The following is a 27,080-nucleotide window of genomic DNA, read 5'->3' as shown; positions in this document are numbered from 1 at the left end:
TCAATGGAAGAGAATAGAGAGGCCAGAAAGAAATCCATGCTTATAAGGTCAATTAATCTTTGATAAAGGAAGTAAGACTATACAATGGGTAAAAGACAGCCTCTGCAATAAATGGAGTTGGGAAAGCTGGAGAGCTACATGCAAAAGAATCAAACTGGACTACTTTTTCACATCATATCCAAAAATAAACTCAAAATGGATTAAAGGCTTAAATGTTAAACCTGAAACCATAAAAATTCAAGAAGAAAGCACAGGCAGTATGCTCTCTGACATCAGCCTTAACTATATATAGAAGATGGTGGCATGGGAAGATCGCATCTCCCCACAAATAGATGGGTTGCCAGAGGCCGGTGGGGGACCTGAGGCCCAAGGAGACCTGAGATACCCCGGAGCAACTGGGTAGGGCCCGGGGGAAGTCAGGGGGGTGGGAAAGGGGAAGCTGGACAGGACCAGTGCCCCTGGGGGGTGGTTGGGTGAGGGAGGAGGTTCCCGCCTGGCGGGACCCTTAGGGGCTGGGGAGATTGTGAAACTGCAACTGGGTTTCTCCCCGCCAGGAGTCCAGGAGGCCTGCTGAGTTCCCAGGCCTGGGAGCCTGCTGGGCTCCTCAGTGGGGTCCTCCACCCTCCAAGGCCTCCTCTGGGCTGCCTGGGTCCTGGGGGTGTGGGAGGGAAGGAGGAGGGGTGAGGAGGTGGAGAGGCAGACTGGTGGGGGTGGGCGTTTTGAGATCGGGGGATGGAGAGGCGAGAGGGAGTTTCACCTGCCCTCTTGGCCAGGGAGGCTGACTGGTCCTTCACTCTCTGGGCCCCCCTCTGGCACGTGGGTCCTGGGGGCGTGGGGGGGGAGGGGGACAGGAGGAGGGAGAGAGGCAGACAGTGGGGGTGGGAAGGGATTTCTCTAGGTCAGAAGAATAGGGGAGGTGCCACTGGGTATTTCTTCTGGGCTGATCCTCCACCCTCCAAGGCCCCTCCGGGCTGTTGGTCCTAGAAATACAGGAAGGAAGTGGTGGGGGGAGAAGAAGAGAGGCGGAACTTGGGAGGGACCCTCTGGGATCAGAGGATTGGGAGAGAAGCGGAAGGCATTTCCACTGCCCACTGGCCCAAGAAGCATGCTGGGCCCCTGGGCCTGGTCTCCAACTCTCAAGGGTCCCCTCCCAGACTTGTTGGTCCTGGGGGCATAGGAGCATGGCAGGGGAAGAGGAAGAGGGGCAGAATGGTGGTGGGATGTTCTAGGATCAGAGGACCAGGGGAGGTGCAGAGGATCTTTCCCCTGCCCACTTGGGCCCAGCGGGCCTGCTGGGCACATGAGTCTGGTCCCTTGGTCTCTGGGGCCCTCTCCGGCTGAGTGGGTCCTGCAGGTGTGGGAGAGAGGGAAGAGAGGAGAAGAGGAAGAGAGGCAGACAGTGGTGGGGGGGACCTTGCAGGACCAGAGGATCAGGGGAGATGCTGCAGGAAATTTCCCTACTCACTTGGCATGGGGAGGCCTGTTGTGCCCCCAGGCCTGGTCTTTGGTCCTCCAGGGGCCCTTCTAGGTCTCACTGGTCCTAGGGGTGTAGAAGGAAAGCAGGGAAGAAGAGAAGAGGTGGGCAGGGGAGGGGGCCTTCTGGGATTGGAGGATCAAGGGAGGAAGGGAAGGTATTTCCCCTACCCATTAGCCCTGGGAAGCCTGCTAGGCTTACAGACCTGGTCTTGGGACCTAGGAGAGTGGGGGGTGGTGGTGCGGGGGAGAGGAACAGAGCCAGATAGGGACCCTGTGAAACTGGGAGATCTGGGGAAGTGCCACAGGCAGTATCCTAGCCCAGTTGGCCCTAGGAAACCTGTTGGGCTTCAGAGTCTGGTCTCCCACCCTCCAGTGTCCCCTCCAGCTGTGAGGGTCCTAGGGGAATAGGAGAGAGGGGATGAGGAAGAAAAGAACCCAAGGGGGTGGGACTCTCTGAGATTGGAGGATGAGGGGAGCTACCTAGCATTTCTCCTACCAACTCGGGCCCAGGGAGCCTGCTGGGTCCCTGGACCTGGTGCTTTGTTCCCAGGACCAGAGGAATTCCTAGGCCCCTCTGCCTCATTGGGCCTAAGCCCCATTCCCTACCACCCCTAGGGCCTTTTCTAAGCATAGGCCGTGCCCATTGCCTAACCCCCCCACCCTGTCTAAGCCCATCCCACACAGCCAAGGCCTTTTCTGTCTTCTTTTTCCCTTTTCTTTTTCTTCCCACCTCCTCACTTTGGCTATTGCAGTCATTTTACCTTCCAGTTGTTGCTCCATGTATTTTTTTTAAGTCCTTTATTGAGATACAGTTAATAGACAATAAACAGCATATATTTAGAGTATACAATTTGGTATCCCAATCTCCCAATTCATCCCCCCCCAACCCTCCCTGCTTTCCACACTTGGTGTCCATGTGTTTGTTCTCTACATCTGTGTCTCTATTTCTGCCTTGCATTTCCTCTTTCATAGTTGTTAGCATTGGCCTTATGTATTGAGGTGCTCCCATATTGGGTGCATATATATTTATAATTAGTATCTCCTTTTCTTGGATTGATCCCTGGATCTTTATGTAATGTCCTTTCTTGTCTCTTGTAACATTTTTTATTTTAAAGTCTATTTTATCTGATGTGACTATTGCTACTCCAGCTTTCTTTTGATTTTCATTTGCATGGAATATCTTTTTCTATTCCCTCACTTTCAGTCTGTATGTATCCCTAGGTCTGAAGTGGGTCTCTTGTAGACAACATATATATGGGTCTTGTTTTTGTATCCATTCAGCCAGTCTGTGTCTTCTGGTTGGTGCATTTAGCCCATTTACATTCAAGATAATTATTGATATGTATGTTCCTATTACCATTTTCTTAATTGTTTTGTTTTTGTTTTTGTAGGTCCTTTTCTTCTCTTATGTTTCCCACTTAGAGAAGTTCCTTTAGCATTTGTTGTAGGGCTGGTTTGGTGGTGCTGAATTCTCTTAGCTGTTGCTTGTCTGTAAAGCTTTGGATTTCTCTGTGGAATCTGAATGAGATCCTTGCTGGGTAGAGTATTCTTGGCTGTAGGTTCTTCCCTTTCATCACTTGAAATATATCATGCCACTCCCTTCTGGCTTGCAGAGTTTCTGCTGAGAAATCAGCTGTTACCCTTATGGGAGTTCCCTCGTATGTTATTTGTTGTTTTTCCCTTGTTGCTTTTAATAACATTTCTCTGTCTTTAATTTTTGTCAATTTGACTACTGTATGTATGACGTGTTTCTCCTTGGGTTTATCCTGCCTAGGACTCTCTGTGCTTCCTGGATTGGGTAGCTATTTCCTTTCTCATGTTAGGGAAGTTTTCAACTATAATCTCTTCCAATATTTTCTTGGGTCCTTTCTCTCTCTCTTCTCCTTCTGGGACCCCTATAATGTGAATGTTGGTGCGTTTAACATTGTCCCAGAGGTATCTTAGGCTGTCTTCAGTTCTTTCCATTCTTTTTTCTTTATTCTTTTCTGCATCAGTGATTTTCACCATTCTGTCTTCCAGGTCACTTATCCGCCCTTCTGCCTCAGTTAATCTGCTATTGGTTCCTTCTAGTGTATTTTTCATTTCAGTTATTGTGTTGCATATCTCTGTTTGTTTGCTCTTTAATTCTTCTAGGTCTTTGGTAAACTTTTTGATCTTTGCAGCCAGTCTTTTTTTGAAGTCCTGGATCATCTTCATCATCATTATTCTGAATTCTTTTTCTGGAAGGGTGCCTATCTCCTCTTCATTTAGTTGTTTTTCTGTGGCTTTATCCTGTCCCTTCATCTGGTACAAAGTCCTCTGCTTTTTCATTTTCTCTTTCTGTGGCTATGGTTTTCAGTTCCACAAGATGAAATACTGCTGATACTGCTTGATACTGCTGTCTGCCCTCTTGTGGAGGAAGCTATCTAGGAGGCTCTTGCGTGCTTCCTGATGGGAGGGACTGATGGTGGGTAGGGCTGGGTGGGTGGAGCTCAGTAAGACTTTAATCCAATTTGATGGGCAGAGCTCAGTAAAACGTTAATCTGCTTGTCTGCTAATGGGTGGGGCTGTGTTCACACCTTGTTGGTTGTTTGGCCTGAGGCTACCTAGCACTGGAGCTTACAGACTCTTTGGTGAGGTGAATGGTGGACCCTGGGAGGGTTCATGCGAATTAGCACTTCCCAGAACCCCTGCTGCCAGTGCCCCTGTCTCCTTGGTAAGCCACAGCTGCCCCCCACCTCTGCAGGCAACTCTCCAACACCAGCAGGTAGGTCTGGTTCAGTCTCCTATGGGGTCACTGCTCCTTCTCCTTGGGTCCTGGTGAACACACTTTTTTGTGTGCCCTTCAAGAGTGGAGTCTCTGTTTCCCCCAGTCCTGTGGAGGTCTTGCAATCAAATCCTGCTGGCTCTCAAAGTCTGATTCTCTGGGGATTCCTCCTGTTGCTAGACGCCCAGGTTGGGAAGCCTAACATGGGGCTCAGAACCTTCACTTTAGCGGGTGGACTTCTGCAGTATAACTGTTCTCCAGTTTGTGAGTCACCCACCCAGCATTTATGGGATTTGATTTTAACGTGATTGCGCCCCTCCTACCATCTCATTGTGGCTTCTCCTTTGTCTCCAGATGTAGGGTGTCTTTTCTGGTGAGTTCCAGTGTCTGTCGTTGAATGTTCAGTATTTAGCTGTAATTCTGGTGCTCTTGCAAAAGGGAGTGAGCACACATCCTCCTACTCTGCCATCTTAATCCTATTCCACGCATGTTTCTTAAAAAATTTTTATAACACCTCTTTGTTTCCTATTCTTATTATATTTTTTATCTTGTTATTATCTTGCTGTTCTCCTACTTTCATTTTTTTCATTTTTTTCATTTTCCTGCTCAACACAGCCTGTAGGATCTTGATTCATAAGCCCAGGGTCAGGCCTGAGCTCCACATATAAGTGGGTCACTAATCAAGCCTTGGTAAATTCAATAAAATTGAAATCATAGCAAGCATTTTCTCTGATCACAGTGCCATGAGATTAGATATCAATTATCTGAAAAAAGGTGTAAAAAAATACAAACACATGGAGACTAAACAACACACTATTAAACAACCAAGAAATCACTGAAGAAATCAAAGAGGAAATAAAAAAATACCTAGAAACAAATGACAATGAAAACACAACAACCCAAAACCTATGGGATGCAGCAAAAGCAGTACTAAGAGGGAAGTTTATAGCAATACAGTCCTACCTCAAGCAACAAGGAAAATATTAAATAAACAACCTAAACTTACAGCTAAAACAATTAGAGAAAGAAGAACAAAAAATCCCCAAAGTGAGCAGAAGGAAAGAAATCATAAAGATCATATCAGAAATAAATGAAGAAATGAAGGAAACAATAGCAAAGATCAATGAAACTAAAAGCTGGTTCTTTGAGAAGATATACAAAATTGATAAACCATTAGCCAGACTCATCAGGAAAAAAAGGGAGAAGACGCAAATCAACAGAATTAGAAATGAAAAAGGAGAAGTAACAACTGACAAACGATCATGAGAGACTATTACAAGCAACTATATGTCAATAAATTGGATAACCTGGGAGAAATGGATAAATTCTTAGAAAAGTACAATCCTCCAAGACGAAACCTGGAAGAAAGAGAAAATATGAACAGACCAATCACAAGCACTGAAATTGAGACCATGATTTAAAATCTTCTAACAAACAAAGCCCAGGGCCAGATGGATTCACAGGCAAATTCTATCAAACATTCAGAGAAGAGCTAACACCTATCCTTCTCAAACTCTTCCTAAATATAGCAGAAGGCGGAACACTCCCAAACTCATTCTATGAGGCCACCATCACCCTGATACCAAAACCAGGCAAAGATCTCACAAAAAAAAGAAAATGACAGGCCAATATCACTGATGAATACAGATGCAAATATCCTCAACAATATACTAGCTAACAGAATCCAACAGCACATTCAAAAGATCATACACCATGATCAAGTGGGGTTTATCCCTGGAATGCAAGGATTCTTCAATATATGTAAATCAATCAGTGTGAAACACCATATTAATAAATTGAAGGATAAAAACCACGTGATCATCTCAATAGATGCAGAAAAAGCTTTTGACAAAATTCAACATCCATTTATGATAAAAACTATCCAGAAAATTGGCATAGAAGGAAATTACCTCAACATAATAAAAGCCATATATGAGAAACCAAAAGCCAACATTGTTCTAAATCGTGAAAAACTGAAAACATTCCCTCTAAGAACAGGAACAAGACAAGGGTGTCCACTCTCATCATTATTATTCAACATAGTTTTGGAAGTTTTAGCCACAGCAATCAGAGAAGAAAATGAAATAAAAGGAATTCAAATTGGAAAAGAAGTAAAACTGTCACTCTTTGCAGATGACATGATATTATATATAGAAAACCCTAAAGACTCTACCAGAAAACTGCTAGCACTAATCAATGAATTTAGTAAAGTAGCAGGATATAAAATTAATGCACAGAAATCTCTTGCATTCCTATACACTAGCAACAAAAGAGCAGAAAGAGAAATTAAGGAAACCCTCCCATTCACCATTGCAACAAAAAGAATAAAATACCTAGGAATAAACCTTCCTAAGGAGGCAAAAGACCTGTATGCAGAAAACTTACTGATGAAAGAAATCAAAGACAATACAAACAGATGAGGGGACATACCATGTTCTTGGATTGGAAGAATCAATATTGTGAAAATGACTATCCTACCCAAAGCAATTTACAGATTCAATGCAATCCCGATCAAATTACCAATGACATTTCTCACAGAACTAGAATAAGAAATCATATGATTTGTATGGAAAGGCAAAAGACCCTGAATAGCCAAAGCAAGCTTGAGAAGGAAAGATGGAGTTGGTGGAATTAGGCTTCCTGACTTCAAACTATACTACAAGGCCATAGTGATCAAGACAGTATGGTACTGGCACAAAAATAGAAAGGAAGATCAATGGAACAGAATAGAGAACTCAGAAGTAAGCCCAAACACATATGGGCACCTTATCTTTGACAAAGGAGGCACGAATATACAATGGAAAAAAGACAGCCTCTTCAATAAGTAGTGCTGGGAAAATTGGACAGCAACATGTAAAAGAAAGAAATTAGAACGCTTCCTAACACCATACACAAAAATAAACTCCAAATGGATTAAAGACCTACATGTAAGGCCAGACACTATAAAACTCCTAGAGGAAAACATAGGCAGAACACTCTATGACATATATTAAATCAAGATCCTTTTTGACCCACCTCCTAGAGTCATGGAAATAAAATCAAGAATACACAAATGGGACCTAATGGAACTTAAAAGCTTTTGCACAGTGAAAGAAACCATAAACAAGACAAGAGGACAACCCTCAGAATGGGAGAAAATACTTGCCAACGAAGCAACAGACAAAGGATTAATCTCCCAAATATACAAGCAGCTCATGCAGCTTAATACCAAAAAAGCAAATAACCCAATCCACAAATGGGCAGAAGACCTAAAAAGACATTTCTCCAAAGACATGCAGAAACATGAAAAGATGCTCAACATCACTAATCCTTAGAGAAATGCAAGTCAAAGCCACGATGAGGTATCACCTCACACTGCTCAGAATAGCCATCCTCAAAAAATCTAGAAACAATAAATGTTGGAGAGAGTGTGGAGAAAAGGGAACTCTCCTGCACTGTTGGTGGGAATGTAAGCTGGTACAGCCACTATGGAAAACAGTTAGGAGGTTCCTTAAAAAACTAAAAATGGAACTGCTATATGACCCAGTAATCCCACTACTGGGCATATACCCAGAGAAAACCATAATCCCAAAAGAAACATGTACCATAATGTTCACTGCAGCACTATTTACAATAGTCAGGACATGAAAGCAACCTAAATGCCCATCCACAGATGGATGGTAAAGAAGATGTGGCACATATATACAATGAAATATTTCTTAGCCATAAAAAGGAATGAAATTGAATTGTATGTAATGAGGTGGATAGACCTAGAGACTGTCATACAGAATGAAGTAAGCCAGAAAGAGAAAAACAAATACCGTATGTTAACTCATGTATGTGGAACCTAAGAAAATGGTACTGATGAACCCAGTGACAGGGGAATAATAAAGACACAGATGTAGAGAATGGACTTGAGGACACAGGGCTGGGGGGAAGGCAGGGTGAAGGGTAAGCTGGGATGAAGTGAGAGAGTAGCATAGACATAGATACACTACCAAATGTAAAATAGATAGCTAGTGGGAAGTTGCTGTATAACAAAGGGAGATCAATTCGTTGATGGGTGATGCTTTAGAGGGCCAAGACAGCCAGGGTGGGAGGGAGTCACGGGAGGGAGGGGATATGGGGATATATGTATAAATACGGCTGATTCACTTTGGTGTACCTCAAAAACTGGTACAAGAGTGTAAAGCAATTATATTCCAATAAAGAGCTTAGATATCTATATCTATATCTATATATATATATCTCCTCAGACAAGGGAAACAAAAGCAAAAATAAATAAATGGAACTACATGAAACTTAAATGTTTTGCACAGTGAAGGAAACCGTCAACAAAATGAAAAGGCTGCCTATTGAATGGGAGAAAATGTTTGCAAATGATATATTCAATAAGGGATTTATATCCCAAATATACAAAGTCTCATACAACTCAATATCAAAAACAAACAAACAAACAAAACAAAAACAAAACAAAAATAATCTGGGAAGAGACCTGAATAGACACTTTTTCAAAGAAGACATATAGATGTCCAAGAGACACATGAAAAGATGCTCATCACTAATCATCAGGTAAACGCAGATCAGGACCACAATATGATACCTCCTACACCTGTCAGAATGGCTACTGTTAAAAAGACAACAAATAATAAATTCTGGCAAGGATGTGAAGAATAAGAAATCCTCACGCACTGTTGGTAGGATTGTAAGTTGGAGCAGCCCCTATGGAAAAAAAATATGATGTTTCCTAAAAAAATTAAAAATAGAACTGCCACATGATCCAGAAATTTCACTTCTGGGTATTTACCCAAAGAAAACAAAATCACCAATTCGAAAAGATGTGTGCTCTTCAATGTTCATTGTAGCATTATTTACAATAGCTAAGATAGGAAAGCATCCAACGTTTCCATTGATAGGCAAATGGATAAAGAAGATGTGGTATACATAAAGCCACAAAAAATGAAATCTTGCCTTTTGTGAAAACATGTATGAACTTAGAGGGTATTATGCTAAGTAAAATAAGTTAGACAGAGAAAGAGAAATACTGCATGAGGAATCTAAATCTAGATTTCATTGTTCGTGGAATCTAAGAAACAAAACAAATAAACAAAGCAAAACAAAAACAGACTCATAGATACTGAGAACAAAAGGGTTGTTGCCAGAAGATGGTGGGGGTGGACAAAATAGATGAAGGGGTTTAAGATGTACAAACCTTCAGTTATATAGTAAATAATCATGAGAATGTAATATATAGCATAAGGAATATGGTTAATTATTACATATTATAATATCTTTGTATGGGGATAGATGGTTACTAGACTTATTGTAGTGATTGTATCATAGTGTATGCAAATGTCAAATCATTATGTAGCATACCTGAAACTAAGTTAATATTGAATGTCAACTATATTTCAAAAAATGAATATGTGAATAATTAATATATGCAAAAATACATATGTAGAAGAAAAAAGTGAAAGGGAAAAACACAAAAATATTAATAGTGGTTTATCTTTGAATGACAGAACTTATTTATTTTCTTCTTTTCCTTATGTGTAGGTTCTAATGGTTTTTATAATAAATACATATTGATTATATAATTTAAATTTTTTTTGTTTTTTTGAGAGCTAAAAATAATTTTAATTAAATCAGTTAAAGTATAATTGACATATAGTATTATATTAGTTTCAGGTGTACAACATGGTAGTGTGACATTGTTGGTGTTTCTTAAAGTACAATGACATTGTTGGTGTTTCTTAAAGTACAGCTGGTTGCTGAAGGTGAATTTTTGGCTGCCTGTGTTGCTGCATGATCTTGTCTCTTGGTCTTAGGTGAGTAGTTGAGGAATAGATTCCTGATTGAGGCTAGGACACTCCTATTCATCCTCCTATAAATATGGCATCTAGAACTGAGAGGTGCAGACTCTGAGAACTACTTATGTTAACAGTAGTCAGTAGTTATTTTCATGCTGTTCGCATTTTCCTTGTTTTTTCTGAGATACCCCAGAATTCTTCTATACATATAAAATTTTTTTATAGCCATTGAATTATTGTTGCCTGTTTTTTGCAAGCAAAAGAATCTTAATAAATTCAAAAGAACATTAATTGATTCAAAAGTCATTTCCCAAACATTTACTGTGTATCAGGCTTTGGTACTATAAAAGCAAATAAAAAAATAAAACTATCCTAATGTCTGGTATCTTCTGTAGCAACTCTTTTCATATTTTCATTCTGACTTCTAGTTTCTGCTGATAGTCTCGGAATAATTGACAAAGGCTACTTCAAATCACCACTTTTTCCTCCTCAGTGATAATGTCAGACTTCCTTTAAACTTTACATGTTTTATAGCTTAAAATTACAACACAGCACAATAACATAAGTGTACTTAACACCACTGAATTGTACACTTAAAAATGGGTAAGATGGTAAATTCTGTTATGTGTATTTTACCACAATTCAAAAAATAAAATATATTTAAAAATATACAACACAGGAGCATCTGAAAAGATCAAATGCTTAAGTATTTTGAGTAAACTTTTTGGATAAACATGATTTTTGTGGTTCAATTTTCATAATAAACTGAGGGCAACTACAGCTAGGAGGGCGAAATTCAGCTTCTGATGGTGTTTAATATATGTGTGTGCCCGTGTGCGCGCACAGGCACACACCCCTATCGACTAACATTAGGTATTCCGCTTTATAGATCAGAATTATAATAACCTAGTAATTGTCATTTATCCATTCAAAAATTACTGAGTACTAGTTATATGCTCAACAGTGTAGGGGATACGGTGATGAATTAGATATCTCACTTGACCTCGAGCTGCTTTTAATCAGTATAGAAACATTGACTTCGAGCACTTTACAGATCTTTTAGTATTTCTCAGGAAAGGTGTTTAATGGGTTTTTAGTAAATCCAGAGCAATTACTTTTACTTACTATTAAGTTGAGGCTGGGGCATTACACCTTTAATATTTACAAGCATGCCAGAATATAAGAAGATGTTCCATTCTTCATCTGGTAGGGATCCAATGTCATCCTGCATTAAATTTCCATTAGCATTATTTTGCATGATTGTAGTGCAAAGCCCAAAGGAGAAGCAAAGTTTATGTTGATTAAATAGAGCTGAAGAGACCACCTATAGAGAAAGCATAACTGTTAGACTTACCTAGCTAGATCAAATTAATAAGTATGCAAAATTCACATGAAAGAATATCTCACCTTAAAAATATTTCTTGTCAACTTATCTATTGAATTTTTAAGATGACTATCTAAGGGTTTTTTTTTGCTTTCTAATTTAGGCTCTTTTGAGAGATTTATGATTTCATGAACTTTTTTCAGGGAAATTCTCTCCCTTTTCACACTGTGTTCTTGTTCTTTGCTTTTGGAAACTACTGAAGAAACAAAAATTTGACGAAACCAGTCTAGGGAGAACTGGTACATGTAATCAATTTGTGTAAGAGTAGCCACTAAAAAGTACAGCAGGGCACCTCGAGTAGCAATGGGGAGATACTTTTTACGTGTTTCTTCAGTTTCACTTTCTGCTTTTTTTGTTGCTTTGATTCGCTTTGAAATTTCATTTGAAGTCATCTTGGATTTTCTTAAGGTGTCTACAATTTCCTCATCATCTAATACAAATCCTAAAGACAAACAAAAAATGAATTTAAATAAAAACCATTGGAATATTAAATGGCAGTTTCCTCATTCTGTACTCTTTATCTAAGAGTTTTTACTGCTGGCTTTTTGTAGGTTTTATTTTGGACATTGGCTCTTAAATGAGGATAGGTCGTATTTCTAAAAAATTTATTAATAGTACACATGCCTCCCCCTTCCCATTCTCTAGTCTCTTCTTTATATTACTTTAATGTTTGTGGATTCTGTTTTTATTAAAGGCACATAATAAATAGCCATTTAATCATAAGGAATGCATTTCCACTTGACCTCCTATATACACAGAAAATGAAAATAAAATTTTCAGAAAATAACAAGAGCACCATTATTTCATGTGATGCACTCTGATATTCTCCATTGTATTCTATTTTATTAAGCAAATAAAGTTGATAGTGACCACTGAAAGTGGTCATTCCACTCATCTTTTGAAAAAGCACTGCTTTAGAGACACAGATAATTGTTCTACCCCTTTCAAATATTTAAGACAACTCTCATTCCCATTTTAAACTCTACTATTTTATAGGCTAAATATTCTCATTTTCAAATGCTCTTTTGTTTTTCTTGGCCATGCAGCAAGGCTTGTGGGATCTTATTTCCCTGACCAGGGATTGAACCCATGCCCTCGGCAGTGAAAGCACAGAGTCCTAACCACTGAACCACCAGGGAATTCCCTCAAGTGCTTTAAAAAAAATATTTTTGATGATACAATTTCTATACCCCTTGATATTCACCTCTGGACAGAATTTAATTTGAGAAGAGCCCTCCTGAAATGTGGTATACAGAGCTAAACATAGTTTGATACGGCCATTGCAAGGAATTATGGGATTATTACTTTCCAAGATATGGACAACATATTCTTATTGATGTAGGTGAAGCTTTCTAAGTAATTTCTGGATCTAAGCTGTGGGCCACCTCTCGTAGTCACTACCCTGCCACACCCTTTCCCACAGGAGGTGAGAAGTCACACCAAAGATAAAATATTTACAAAAAGGGGGAAAAGATGGCGGCGAAGTAGGGGGACGTGGAATGCATCCCTCTCCACAGATGCATTGGGAATGCACTGAAGGAGGCAATAATTCCCGCAGAGAACCAGCTGAACACCAGCAGACGGCCTCGGACACCAGAAAGGACCACAAGGAGCCCGACATAACCGGTAGGGAGGCATCTACGAGGGCTCAAAGAGGGTGAAGCCGCGGAGCTGTGGCAGATGGGAGGGAGTGAGAAACATACGGAGGGTACGGCAGCGCAGCTCAGCGTTCCCGGACCGAGACATCGATCCGCGGCTGAACGGAGGGTCCGGGAGCGGGAGCGTGGGAACCGGAGAGCTGGTTCAGGGTGAGACACATTGTTGCCAGTAAGGTGATGGACCGAGAGGACAGGAGGGAAGAGGTCTGCGGCGAGGAGTGCCCGCCCCTGAGAGCTGCCCGGCCATGATGGCCGCTGGAGGCTGCAGGCTCACGGGCGGGGGGGGGAGGAGAGGGGGCAGAGGAGCCACGTGCATAGCCTCTCTCTGTCTTTCAGGGCCTCTGTAACAAGCAGTGGAGAGACGTCCGTGGGCCACCTAAGGCGCTCAGGGATAACAAGCACCCTCAGGCATTTGGGCAGGGCTGGATTAAAACCCCTTGGAATGGCGGGGGCAGGGAGGCTGCCAAGAAAAACAACAACAACAACAACAACAACAAAAACCGGAGAAAGGCCCAACTCTAAGACTTTCTGTTTACGCCTGAGCCACCGGCGTCCCTCTGCAACAGGCACCTCCAAGCCCGACTGAAACAACAGTGCACCACTGCTCACTCACTCCCAGGAGAAGGAGCCACTATTGTACCCTCTCCCTCCCCACACACTGACGCTTGCTTACAGACGAACAATAAAGGAAGCTCTGCTGGTCACAGAATAATGCAAAAAAACCCAAGGCGAGGAGAAGGACACTTACAGCTGAGACGCTAGGGAAGCAGAAATATTAGTATCAATTCCTATTGAACTGGTCCATTCTGGGATCAGTTCTGGATTTTTTTTCTTTTTCTTTCTCTCTCTCTCTTTTTTTTTTTCTTTATTAAATACGATCTTAGCCCTAAGGGATCTACAAGTTTTATAACATAATTTTTTAATGATATTTTTTATTCTTTTTTTTTTTTTTTGCCTTTTTATATACTTCTATATCCAGCTAAGTTTTTGATAGTACGGACAATATATCTCTCACATTTCCTTTCATCCCTATCTTTTATACATTTCTATTCCTTTCTTTTTATTTGCATATTTCCAACCACATTACGCTCTTCTGTTCCCCTTTCTTCCAGCCATTTTAAGTTTATTTTATCTTAACATACTTATAAGCAACACTATCGATCTGCTCAGACTCCTTGCTCTATTCTCCAGATGAGGCACTGCCTTGGTATTTAATATTAGGTTTTTGTCTTTATCTTAGTTCTTAGTACAGTTGTCTAATTACATTCTGAGACTCTCCATTCTCTCTGGTGATACTCTGGCTCTTTTCTATATTTGATCCTAGCTTGCAAAATCTCCCTGGATTAATGTTTGTATGTGTAAGGTGTTATTTGTTTGTTTGTTTGCTTTTGCTTTTGTCTCTGATTTGTTCTGTTTCAGTTGTCAATTTCTGTTGGGTTTCTCTTGGAATATCTGATAGCACACTGGGGTTCTGTCAGGTCTTTCTAGAGCCTTATGTCCTAATGGATTCAGTAATTGTGTGTCTTATACATGTATGTGTTTCCTAGACTTAATATTTGTTTAATCCAATACTTGGACATTAGTCTGAGGCTTGGACAGTCTTCTATAAACACCTCTATCAAAATCTCGAAAACAAAATAGAGAAAGTACAAGAAACAGTTCATAAGAAATCAGAAAAACAAACAGCAATGGATAACAAAATAACTGAAATTAAAAATACTCTAGATGCTCTAACCAGCAGAATGACTGAGGTTGAAGAACGAATAAGTGAGTTGGAAGATAGAATGGGGGAAATAAACGCCACAGAGCAGGAAAAAGAAAAAAGAATAAAAAGAATAGAAGACAGTCTCAGAGACCTCAGTGATAACATTAAGCGTACCAACATTCGAATTATAGGCATCCCAGAAGAAGAAGAAAACAAGAAAGGGTCTGAGAAAATATTTGAAGAGGTTATAGTGGAAAACTTCCCCAACATGGGAAAGGAAATAATTAACCAAGTCCAAGAAGCACAGAGAGTCCCATACAGAAGAAACCCAAGGAGAAATACACCAAGACACATATTAATCAAACTAATGAAAATTAAACACAAAGAAAAAATATTAAAAGCAGCAAGAGAAAAGCAACAAATAACATATAAGGGAAAACCCATCAGGATAACAGCTGACCTTTCTACAGAAAGTCTGCAGGCCAGAAGGGAATGGCAGGATATACTGAAAGTCCTGAAAGAGAGAAACCTACAGCCAAGAATATTCTACCCAGCAAGAATCTCATTCAGATTTGAGGGAGAAATCAAAAGCTTTCCAGACAAGCAAAAGTTAAGAGAATCCAGCACCACCAAACCAGCCTTACAACAAGTGCTAAAGGAACTTCTCTAAGTAGGAAACACAAGAAAAGGAAAACACCTACAAATACAAACCCAAAACAATTCAGAAAATGGTAATTGGAACACACATGTCAATAATCACTTTAAATGTAAATGGATTAAATGCTCCAACCAAAGGACACAGACTGGCTGAATGGATACAAAAACAAGACCCTTCTATATGCTGCCTACAAGAAACCCACTTCAGACCAAGGGATACATATAGACTGAAAGTGAAGGGATGGAAAAAGATATTCCATGCAAATGGAAGTCAAAAGAAAGCTGGAGTAGCAATACTCATATCAGACAAATGAGACTTGAAAGTAAAGACTATTAAAAGAGACAAGGAAGGACACTACATAATGATCAAGGGATCCATTCAAGAAGAACATATCACAATGGTAAATATCTATGCCCCCAATATAGGAGCACCTCAATACATAAGGCAAATGCTAACAGCTATAAAAGGGGACATCGACAGTAACACAATAATAGTGGGAGACTTGAACACCCCACTTACATCAATGGACAGATCATCCAAACAGAAAATAAATAAAGACACACAAGCTTTAAATGACACATTAGACCATCTCGACTTAATTGATATTTATAGGACATTCCATCCAAAAAAGACAGACTACACTTTCTTCTCAAGTGCACATGGAACATTTTCCAGGATAGATCACATCTTGGGTCACAAATCAAACCTCAGCAGATTCAAGAAAACTGAAATCATATCAAGCATCTTCTTGGACCACAACGCCATGAGACTAGATATCAATTACAGGAAAAAAACTGCCAAAAATACAAACACATGGAGGCTAAACAATTCACTCTTAAACAACCAAGAAATCACTAAAGAAATCAAAGAGGAAATCAAAAAATATCTAGAAACAAATGACAATGAAAACGCAACAACCCAAAACCTATGGGACGCAGCAAAAGCAGTTCTAAGAGGGAAGTTTATAGCAATACAGTCCTACCTTAAGAAACAAGAAAATGATCGAATAAACAACCTAACCTTGCACCTAAAACAACTAGAGAAAGAAGAACAAAGAAACCCCAAAGTGAGCAGAAGGAAAGAAATCATAAAGATCAGAGCAGCAATAAATGAAAAAGAAAGAAAGGAAACCATAGCAAAAATAAATAAAACTAAAAGCTGGTTCTTTGAGAAGATTAACAAAATTGATAAACCATTAGCCAGACTCATCAAGAAAAAAAGGGAGAAGAGGCAAATCAACAGAATTAGAAATGAAAAAGGAGAAGTAACAACGGACATCTCAGAAATACAAAACATCATGAGAGACTACTACAAGCAACTATATGCAAATCAATCAATGTGATACATCATATCAACAAATTGAAGGATAAAAACCATATGATCATCTCAATAGATGCAGAAAAAGCTTTTGACAAAGTTCAACATCCATTTATGATAAAAGCTCTCCAGAAAATGGGCATAGAAGGAAATTACCTCAACATAATAAAAGCCATATATGAAAAACCAAAAGCCAACATCGTTCTCAATGGGGAAAAACTGGAAGCATTCCCTCTAAGAACAGGAACAAGACAAGGGTGTCCACTCTCACCACTATTATTCAACATAGTTTTGGAAGTTTTAGCCACAGCAATCAGAGAAGAAAAAGAAATAAAAGGAATCCAAATTGGAAAAGAAGAAGTAAAACTGTCACTCTTTGCAGATGACATGATATTATATATAGAAAACCCTAAAGACTCTACCAGAAAACTGCTAGCACTAATTGGTGAGTTTAGTAAAGTAGCAGGATACAAAATTAATGCACAGAAATCTCTTGCATTCCTATACACTAACAACGGAAGAGCAGAAAGAGAAATTAAGGAAACCCTCCCATTCGCCATTGCAACAAAAAGAATAACATACCTAGGAATAAACCTGCCTAAGGAGGCAAAAGATCTGTATGCAGAAAACTTTAAGACATTGATGAAAGAAATCAAAGACAACACAAACAGATGGAGGGACATACCATGTTCTTGGATTGGAAGAATCAACATTGTGAAAATGACTGTACTACCCAAAGCAATTTACAGATTCAATGCAATCCCGATCAAATTACCAATGGCATTTTTGACAGAACTAGAGCATGAAATCTTATGATTTGTATGGAAACGCAAAGGACCCCAAATAGCCAAAGCAATCTTGAGAAGGAAAAATGGAGTTGGTGGAATTAGGCTTCCTGACTTCAAACTATACTACAAGGCCATAGTGATCAAGACAGTATGGTACTGGCACAAAAAGAGAAAGGAAGATCAATGGAATAGAATAGAGAACTCAGAAGTAAGCCCAAACACATATGGGCACCTTATCTTTGACAAAGGATGCACGAATATACAATGGAAAAAAGACAGCCTCTTCAATAAGTAGTGCTGGGAAAATTGGACAGCAACATGTAAAAGAATGAAATTAGAACACTTCCTAACACCATACACAAAAATAAACTCCAAATGGATTAAAGACCTACATGTAAGGCCAGACACTATAAAACTCCTAGAGGAAAACATAGGCAGAACACTCTATGACATATATTAAATCAAGATCCTTTTTGACCCACCCCCTAGAATCATGGAAATAAAAGCAAGAATAAACAAATGGGACCTCATGAAACTTAAAAGCTTTTGCACAGCAAAGGAAACCATAAACAAGACTAAAAGGCAACCCTCAGAATGGGAAGAAATAGTTGCCTATGAAACAACGGACAAAGGATTAACCTCCAAAGTATACAAGCAGCTCATGCAGCTTAATACCAAAAAAGCAAATAACCCAATCCACAAATGGGCAGAAGACCACAATAGACATTTCTCCAAAGAAGACATATAGATGGCCAAAAAACACATGAAAAGATGCTCAACATCACTAATCCTTAGAGAAATGCAAGTCAAAGCCACCATGAGGTATCACCTTGCACCAATCAGAATGGCCATCATCACAAAATCTGGAAACCACAAATGTTGGAGAGGGTGTGGAGAAAAGGGAACTCTCCTGCACTGTTGGTGGGACTGTAAGTTGGTACAGCCACTATGGAAAACAGTTTGGAGGTTCCTTAAAAAACTACAAATAGAACTACCATATGATCCAGTAATCCTACTCCTGGGCATATACCCAAAGAAAACCATAATCCCCAAAGAAGCTTGTACCATAATGTTCATTGCAGCACTATTTACAATAGCCAGGACATGGAAGCAACCTAAATGCCCATCAACAAATGAATGGATAAAGAAGATGTGGCATATATATACAATGGAATATTACTCAGCTATAAAAAGGGATGAGATGGAGCTCTGTGTAATGAGGTGGATAGAACTACAGTCTGTCATACAGAGTGAAGTAAGTCAGAAAGAGAAAGACAAATATTGTATGCTAACTCATATATACGGAATCTAAAAATGGTACTGATGAACTCAGTGACAAGAACAAGGACACAGAAACAAAGAATGGACTGGAGACTCAAGGTTTGGGAGGGGGCGGGCGGTGAAGGGGAAGCTGAAATGAAACAAGAGAGTAGCACAGACATATATATATGCTACCAACTGTAAAATAGATAGTCAGTGGGAAGTTGTTGTATAACAAAGGGAGTCCAACTCGAGGATGGAAGATGCCTTAGATGACTGGGGTGGGGAGGGTGGGGGGGACTCGAGGTGGGGGGAGTCAAGGAAGGGAGGGAATACGGGGATATGTGTATAAAAACAGATGATTGAACTTGGTGTACCCCCCAAAAAAATATTTACAAAAAGATAGTAAGGATAATCTATTCTACTAAAACTAGGAAAGGAGGAAAAAAATATGTTCAAAATATGAGCAAAAAATGTTCAAAATCTTTTTACTGAGCAAAATTTTTCCAAGAACAATTTTTATTAAAATCACTGTTAGTAAAATGTTGCAGCCTTTTAAAAATATCTCAGACCCTGAAAAGAGGAACAACTGGTAGGGAATAAATACCAAAGGTATAATAACAGAATAAGTGCACTAATGTGTGTTCATATGTGTATACAGGAAGAAGTTTTCTTTTGTCTTATTAAATCTTTATTTTCTCCAATTTAGGAAAAGTTTATAGCAAAATATGACATGTCATATAGTGGTTCAGAAAATAGGAGAGGCTGTGCTTCTGAATCTCGTTAGATCAATAGTGTCACCTTCTACGTATATTACATAAAACTTAGATTTCTTGGTTTTGCTCCCTAAGAAGTTACCAGCTATGATTCCAATCTTGCTTGAGAAACAGATATGAAACTTTGTCTATGTAACTAGTCTTGTCATTAACAGAATGGCTTAGTCATGTGTTACAAAGAAACAGATTTTAGGTATAATTAATATAGAAAAGGAACAAAGTTATCTTTCTAGGCATAAATGTGTATTTAATGTTTCAATAGTAACAAATATACTTGATTTTGTGACTTATAATAAGAAATATAAGTTTGGTCTTCATCCCCATTTCTGGCACAACTCTTCTAAAACCTTTGGAATTTCCTAAGTGTTGAGAGCAATAAAGATGTTTTTGTTATCTTAATTAGGTGAGTTTTTGGCCACACCTAAGAATGGGGATTAATTGCCAGCAGAACCAACCATGAATGGAGCACTGGAACTTTCAGCCTGCCCCCTAATTTCTGGAAAGGGGAGATGGGCTGGAGGTTGAATCAATTGCCAATGGCCAATGGTATAATGGATCATGCCTACATAATGAAGCTTCCATAAAACCTGAAAGGACAGAGTTCAGAGAGCTTCTCGGTTGGTGGACACTTGGAAACTGGGGGAGAGTGGTGTGCTAGGACAGAGCACAACAGCTTTGTGCCCTTTCCCTGTACCTTGCCCGATGCATCTCTTCCATCTGGCTGTTCCTGAATTGTATTGTTTTATAATAAACCAGTAGTCTAGTGAGCAGCTGTGTTTCCTGAAATCTGTGAGCCACTCTAGCAAATTAATCAAACCCAGGGAAGGGGTTGTTGGAACTTCCAAACTATAGTCAGTCTATCAGAAGCATAGGTAACAACCTGGGCTTGTGATTGGCATCTGAAGTAGGGGGTAGGGGGCAGTCTTGTAGGATTGAGGCCTTAACCTGTGGAATCTAATGCCATCTCTAGGTAGATTGTGTCAGAAATGAATTGAATTGTAGTACACCCAGATGGTGTCCCACTTCTTTTGGCATGGGAGAAACCCCCTGCCCCAAGTTGAAATTGGGTATTCAGAACCCTGTTTAGGAGCAGATATGTCAGTGTGCCCCAGGAACTTATAATGCTTCATATTTAGTTGTTTAGATATTATATTGTTTAAATTTAAAGACCATAGTTCCTTACATATTTCTTGTGTTGAAGAGGATAAAGATTTCTACTGCTATTTTAATTAACACCATATTTTAATGGCATACATATAAGTTGCTGGATTGTGTTCTTTTTTATTTTAGTTATTAAAACTTGGTAGGAGACCTAATCTTTTGGTTTCTATCATCTAACGATACATATAACAGATGTCAGGTACCTGAAAGAAGGCATAGAATGAGGAGGGAACTAACCAGCCTCTATAAGATTTTTTCTTACAACTTATACTGATTACATGGTGGCAAATCTTCTATGATACAATGAGGTAAAGCAGAGGTAGGAACTGAGGAAAATCAAAATTTGCAACATTTTAATTTTAGAAATGAGGTAGTTCACTTACTTTAATCAGTTACTTGGTGGAAATGGAGATCTGATATATTTGGTAACAATTCAGAATATGATCCTTTAAACTTTTATTCTGTCCTTTAAAAAGGCATGTAAGGGTCTACTAATATCACTAAATATCTTAACTTACCTTGTACATTCTGTAGTAAATTTAATGTTTTTTGCTCTAGTTCTTCAAGAGTCTTAGCATCAAGGGAAATAGTCTCTAAGAGTTGGAAACGTTGATTTTCTAAATGAGGAACTTCATGAGTTAATACAGTAGATAAGAGTTGATCTTGCAAACCTTGGAATGTTACTGTGAAGTTTATCATAGTAACAAAGTTATAAACGAATGGAGGAAAATAGGGGTTGTCTATTTCTGTAGATACATATAACCTAAAACATGAGAAAGGCACCAGTTATTCAAAGGATATGCAGAAGAAAAAAATGAAACATGTATTTAATAACAAAAAAATGTTTCTTCTGGAAGTAAAGATTAATTTTTAGTGTTGTTCAGCCTTGTATACAAAGTAGGCTCTCAATTTATACTAAGTACTATTGACAACTTTAAAAATACAAACATAAACTATGTCTGTACTATATTTGGTCTAAGCATAAGGAAGAGGAAAGAAAAATGTTACATAGTGGGAGTTTTGACTTGCTACTAGATCATTGTGAAGACTACGGTTTTTACCCTGAGTGGGTAAGAAGTCAATGCAGGGATCTGAGAAGAGGAGAGACGTGATCTTTTATAAGAGGACCACTCTAGCTACTATCTAGAGAGTAGCCTGCGCAGAAGGAAGATGGTGGGGGGTGGGGAGGGGTGGGCAAGAAGGAAGCTAGGAGACTGGTTAAAATGTAAGAAGTGGTGATGGTGGCTTGGGGCAGGATGGTACCAGTGGGAATATTCAAGAGTAGTCAGATTCTGAATCTTTTTTAAGTTTTTATAGCAAGCCAATGTTTTGGGTTGTTGCATTTTATAAAGGGCGAAATTTAGGCTTAGAGAGGTTAAATAACTTGCCAATATCACATGGCCAGGAAGTGACAGAGAGGGAATATGTCACCAGTCTGCCCTCTAAAACAGTCCCTCTATCACCTCCTCAAACACAAAATTCAAACATGGGGACCAGGCTATCAATTCAGGAAGATGTTATTTCATTAGCATTTCTAGAGCTGTTGTTTAATCAATCGTATTGTATTCAGTGAGAAAGAAAGAATGGGTTAACATGGTATTTTCCAAAGTGTATTCTGTAGCACACTATTTTCTGAAGAGGATTTGTTAAATCAACAAAGAGATTTTAAGTCCTTACAGGAAAGAATCTTGTTTAACTTTGTTTAACCAAGAGCTTTAAAAAAGCACAGAATTCTGTTTTTGAGTGACCCCTACTAAATCCCCAGAAATGTTGTTTTGAGAAACATGCTTTGGAAAATATTTTATTAACAGAAGGGAGGAGGCTGGAAGAGAGAATTCTAAGGATTAAGAATTTGGTGAGGAGTAAGAATTTGGCAGCTCTGCCCAAGGGAGAGGATCCACTGATCAACAGATTTGAAGTCAGGACCACTCGATAAGGAGTCAGTCCGTCAGAGTCCAGTAAAGAAGTCAAATGCACTAGGCTAGGGACCATTAAAATCATCTTCTAATTTTCCTTGCTACCTATCAGTCTTTTGATTATGAATTGAAGAAGAGAACCCACATGACTGATAACTCAAATGTCTTATTCCCTAGGGAACTGTATTTTTGTTGTAATTAAATTTGACTATATAATAGTGCTTTGTGAAGTTGACTGGTGGGTTGGTTTCCTGCAGGTCCATCACTGTTTGGGACATGGATACAGTGTTTTTATCCGCCTAGGCAAAATCTCTTTTTGCTCTAGATATCAAATGGGGATTTTGTTTTTTAAAGGAGCAGAAGCTTCTTCTGCCCAAATAAAATGTCATGCAAACAGAGATCCATGGGATCAAGTGGAGCCAGGCTTCCAGCTTCCTGCCCTTCCTGCACAGCTTCTGATGACTCTTCATGGAGCCCACAGCTTTCATTAGGCACAATTTGAAAAATATTGGTTTGGAATGACTTGATGTATTTAAAAATCTGTTCTCTACTCTGTATACTAATAAATGCTGCTGGAAACACAGAAACGAAAAGAATATTCAAAACGCAATCTCACTTTTTCCTCCAGGAGAAGCTTATCAGGGCTGAAATACAGGGTCTTCAATATTATCTGCGCTTAAAAATATAAACATTTGACTCAATTCAACTGTGAAAGACATTACCTAAATTTGGAATTGTATTCAATCTCAGAATCATCAATCCTTATGAAACATTGTCCTCTTTTCTGATAGATATCCTTCTTCAAAATTGCCTTTAAAGCTGGAGCTAGTGTTTCAGGGAGATTCTAAAAAGCCCAACAGACATAAATAAAAAATTCATTTTATAAAAAAATAAATCAGTTGAAAATGCACAGCATTTAAAACATGTAAATCTTGTCAGTATCTAGATACCAGTATCTATTTATTTATCCTTTTTTCCCTTGATAAAGTTACCGGTCACTTAAAGCTCTTAGACTTTATGCTCGGTGCCTACAATCTGTGTGTCAACTGCCTGGAATTAGGCCATTTTGGTCTAAATACCTGCAAGAGGACACTCCCTCCTGTTCTCATAACACTTTCAATTTTTTGGATGTAATTGCTATCCTCAGTGGAGAGCTCCTGGAGCCTAGACCCTTCCATCTGACGGATCCAGTTGTGTGCTTGCTTATGTGGGTCAATCAGCAGTGGCCACTGCAGGCTGTTCTTGATCAAGATGGCATTCTCTGTTGAATACTGACCAAGAGGGAGCCCCTGATGATGCCATCGGTGGATCTGGAATGAAATCATTAGTGCTTTCGCTGTTTCATAAACTTCTTCACATTTTTAATATCCTATAAGATGCTAAAGGATCCTACAGATTATCAAATAATCTTTAAAAGGACTAAAGAAATGAACAGCTTAAAACAACTGGGATATGAAATTTTTGGTAAGGTAATTATTCAGAACATCACACTTCTCTGTTTATCACTAAGGATGAATACTCATCACAACAAACATACTATGGGAAACAGAAAAGAAATACAAGACAGAGTACTTCTTCCCAAGCATCTTAGGATATATATGAACTGTGTAATAATACAGAATTATACAAACATATTAATAGCCACTCTAATGCAAACCTTCCACCTGCCAAGCACATAAATGCATTATCTACTTAAATTACTGTAACAACCCTTATTTCTCAGAAGGAGGAACTGAGGTTAAAAGAGGCTAGGTATTTGTCTATGGTCATACTCTCAAAATAAAAGGCAGACCTAGGGTTTGACTCAGAAGCTAACTCTAAGACTAATAAACTTTTTATCCTTACATGGCCTCTCTTTGCCTGCCACTCTGATTTCATGCCAGCAGGTTGGGAGAAAAAAGCCACGAAATTCCGTGGAGATCAGAGAAGGGGGAAGACACCAGGGGACTTTCCAATGAAAGGCAGATGGGGCCTCCCCAGGAAAAGCCAAAGATACTGTTTAGTTTTGAAATTAAAATAAAAGTTTTTTGGTTTAAGCCTGTGAAGAATAGGATGTTCTTGAATTCTACATAAAATAAAATATGAAAGATGGTGAAGACTCTTGAAAAACACAAGTATTTCTGTTAGTTGGAATATATTGGGTTGGCCAAAAAGTTTGTTTGGGTTTTTCCATAACATCTTATGGAAATACATTACAATAGATTACACTTGAGTACAGGCAAAGAAGAGAGTAAAGATCAGTGTGGTGAGAAAAAAACTTCGAACTCAATAGTAAATGAAAGTTTCTATTTAAAAAAAAGAATCATTCTGACTTTCATACTTTTCTTTATTATTTTACCAAAGTATGTATTCCTAAACACTTATATTACTAATTTTTGAACTTCAGAGAAATAAAATCTTATGGTATATACTGTTTTCTGTTTGGCTTCATCCATGTGATTTTATAGCTGTATTTATTTATTTTCCCTGCTGTAGAGTATTCCATTTTATGAATACAACTAGATTTGTATCCATTCTACTTTTGAGGGCACTTGGATTGTTTCAATTTTTTGGCTATTATGAATATTGCTATGATAAACATTATTTTATATTCTATGGATCAACTTATGCATGCATTTCTTTAGGGTACAAACTTAGTGGTGAAATGTTGGCTCATAGGGTATGTACATTTTTAATACTTGTAGCTAAAATCAGTTTTCTTTCTTTTTTTTACTGAAATATAGTTGATTTACAACATTGTGTTATTTTCAGGTGTACAGTATACTGATTCAATATTTTCTGCAGATTATATTCCATTATAGGTTATTATAAGATATTGACTATAATTCCCTGTGATATACAGTAAATCTTTGCTGCTTATCTATTTTATGTATAGTAGTGTGTATCTGTTAATATTGTACAGTAAGTCTCCTATACGAACAAGTTCTGTTCTGAGAGCATGTTGGTAAGTCCAATTTTTTTGTAAGTTCAACAAAGTTAGCCTAGGTACTCAACTAACACAATTGGCTATTTAGTACTGTATTGTAATAGGTTTATAATACTTTTCATAAAAATAATACATAAAAAACAGATAAAAATAGAAAGCATTTTAAATCTTACACTACAGTACGTTGAAAACTACAGTAGCACAGTACAACAGCTGACATACAGGTGCTGGCATCAAGTGAACAGGCAAGAAGAGTTACTGAGGGGAGGAGGGAGAGGAGGTGGAAGATGGTAGAGCTGAAGGATCATCAGCAATAGGAGATGGGGGCAAGCTGCAGTTTCACTCACACCTGATATTGGTGATATAGGTTCTGGTTCCTTGCTGGATTCAATTTTTTCTACCCTCTTGAAAAAATGATCCAGTGATATCTGGGTAGCAACTCTTTTTTTCTCATCATAGATTATATGGTAGTACTGGATTGCATTCTGAACAGCTGCTACAACCTTGGTGTACCATTCTATGTTTGGGTCTTATGCCTCAAAAACTAACAGTGCCTCCTCAAATAGAGAAAATCCCCTTGTCATTTCCTGCATCATGAATCTCTGGTTCTTTAGTTACTTCTTCCTCTTTTCTCTCTTTGTCCTTTCTCTGGGCCTCCAATTCCATCAGCTCTTCGTTAGAAAACTCCTCATGTTGCATTGCAAGGAGTTCAATGAAGTCGTCCTCTTGCAGATCTAGCTCCAGCGTCTCACTGAGGGTCACTAAGGTGATGAAGACCTCTTTGGACTCCTCATCCACCTTCTCAAATCCATGAAAATTGTCAACAAACTGAGGGCAAAGATTCTTCCAAACCCTATTCATGGTGACAGCTATAATCTCATGCGAAGCAAAGTCAATGTTTTTTATGGCCTTGTAGATGTTATACTCTTTCCAAAATCTTTTTATGGCCTTGTAGATGTTATAGTCCTTCCAAAATTGTTGCAAGGTTGTTCCTGACTTGTCACTTGCCTTTACTGCCTGATGAAAAGTGTGACATAAATAATATTTCCTGAAAGTGGCCATAACTTCCTGGTCCATAGGTTGGATGAGTGAAATAGTATTCAGTGGCAGATGCACTACTTTGACATTGGGATGAAAGCCATCCATGAATGGGGGGGGGGGGTGGCCCAGAGCACTGTCAAACAACAAAAGAATGTGGAATGGGATGTCCTTCTCCAAGCAATGTTTTTCTACCTCTAGGATAAAATGGTGGAAAAATCAGTCCTGGAAAATGGCCTGTGTAACCCAGGCTTTGGGGTTACTCTTCCACACAACAGGAAAAGAGACCTTGGCTGTTTTTAAGGGCTCTTGGGTTTTTTGAATGATAAACTAAGAGAGGCTTCAGCTTCATAATGCTAGAAGCATTGCCACCAAACAAGAGAGTTAGCCTATCCTTTGCTGCTTTCTAGCCTGGTGTTAACTTTCCGCCTTACTAATGTAACTTCAGTCTGGCATCCTCTTCCAGTACAGTCTGTCTCATT

General features: G+C 39.0%; 1 protein-coding gene across 1 annotated transcript in view; it reads right to left on the bottom strand.

The window, feature by feature from the left end:
* DNAH14 (dynein axonemal heavy chain 14) overlaps positions 1-27,080 on the bottom strand; it is a 537,201-nt gene that overhangs the window by 101,972 nt on the left and 408,149 nt on the right. Inside the window, exons 66-70 of the mRNA XM_057727198.1 lie at positions 23,714-23,944; positions 23,357-23,478; positions 21,237-21,481; positions 11,419-11,837; positions 11,137-11,335 (exon numbers count right to left, since the gene is read on the bottom strand). Coding sequence (XP_057583181.1) covers positions 11,137-11,335; positions 11,419-11,837; positions 21,237-21,481; positions 23,357-23,478; positions 23,714-23,944 — 1,216 coding nt within the window. The remainder of the gene's footprint in view (positions 1-11,136; positions 11,336-11,418; positions 11,838-21,236; positions 21,482-23,356; positions 23,479-23,713; positions 23,945-27,080) is intronic.

The sequence above is a fragment of the Hippopotamus amphibius genome, chromosome 3, assembly GCF_030028045.1.
Source record: "Hippopotamus amphibius kiboko isolate mHipAmp2 chromosome 3, mHipAmp2.hap2, whole genome shotgun sequence".
Lineage (NCBI taxonomy): Eukaryota > Metazoa > Chordata > Mammalia > Artiodactyla > Hippopotamidae > Hippopotamus > Hippopotamus amphibius.
Note: the sequence above shows the minus strand (reverse complement) of the source record. Positions and strands in the feature narration are given on the sequence as shown.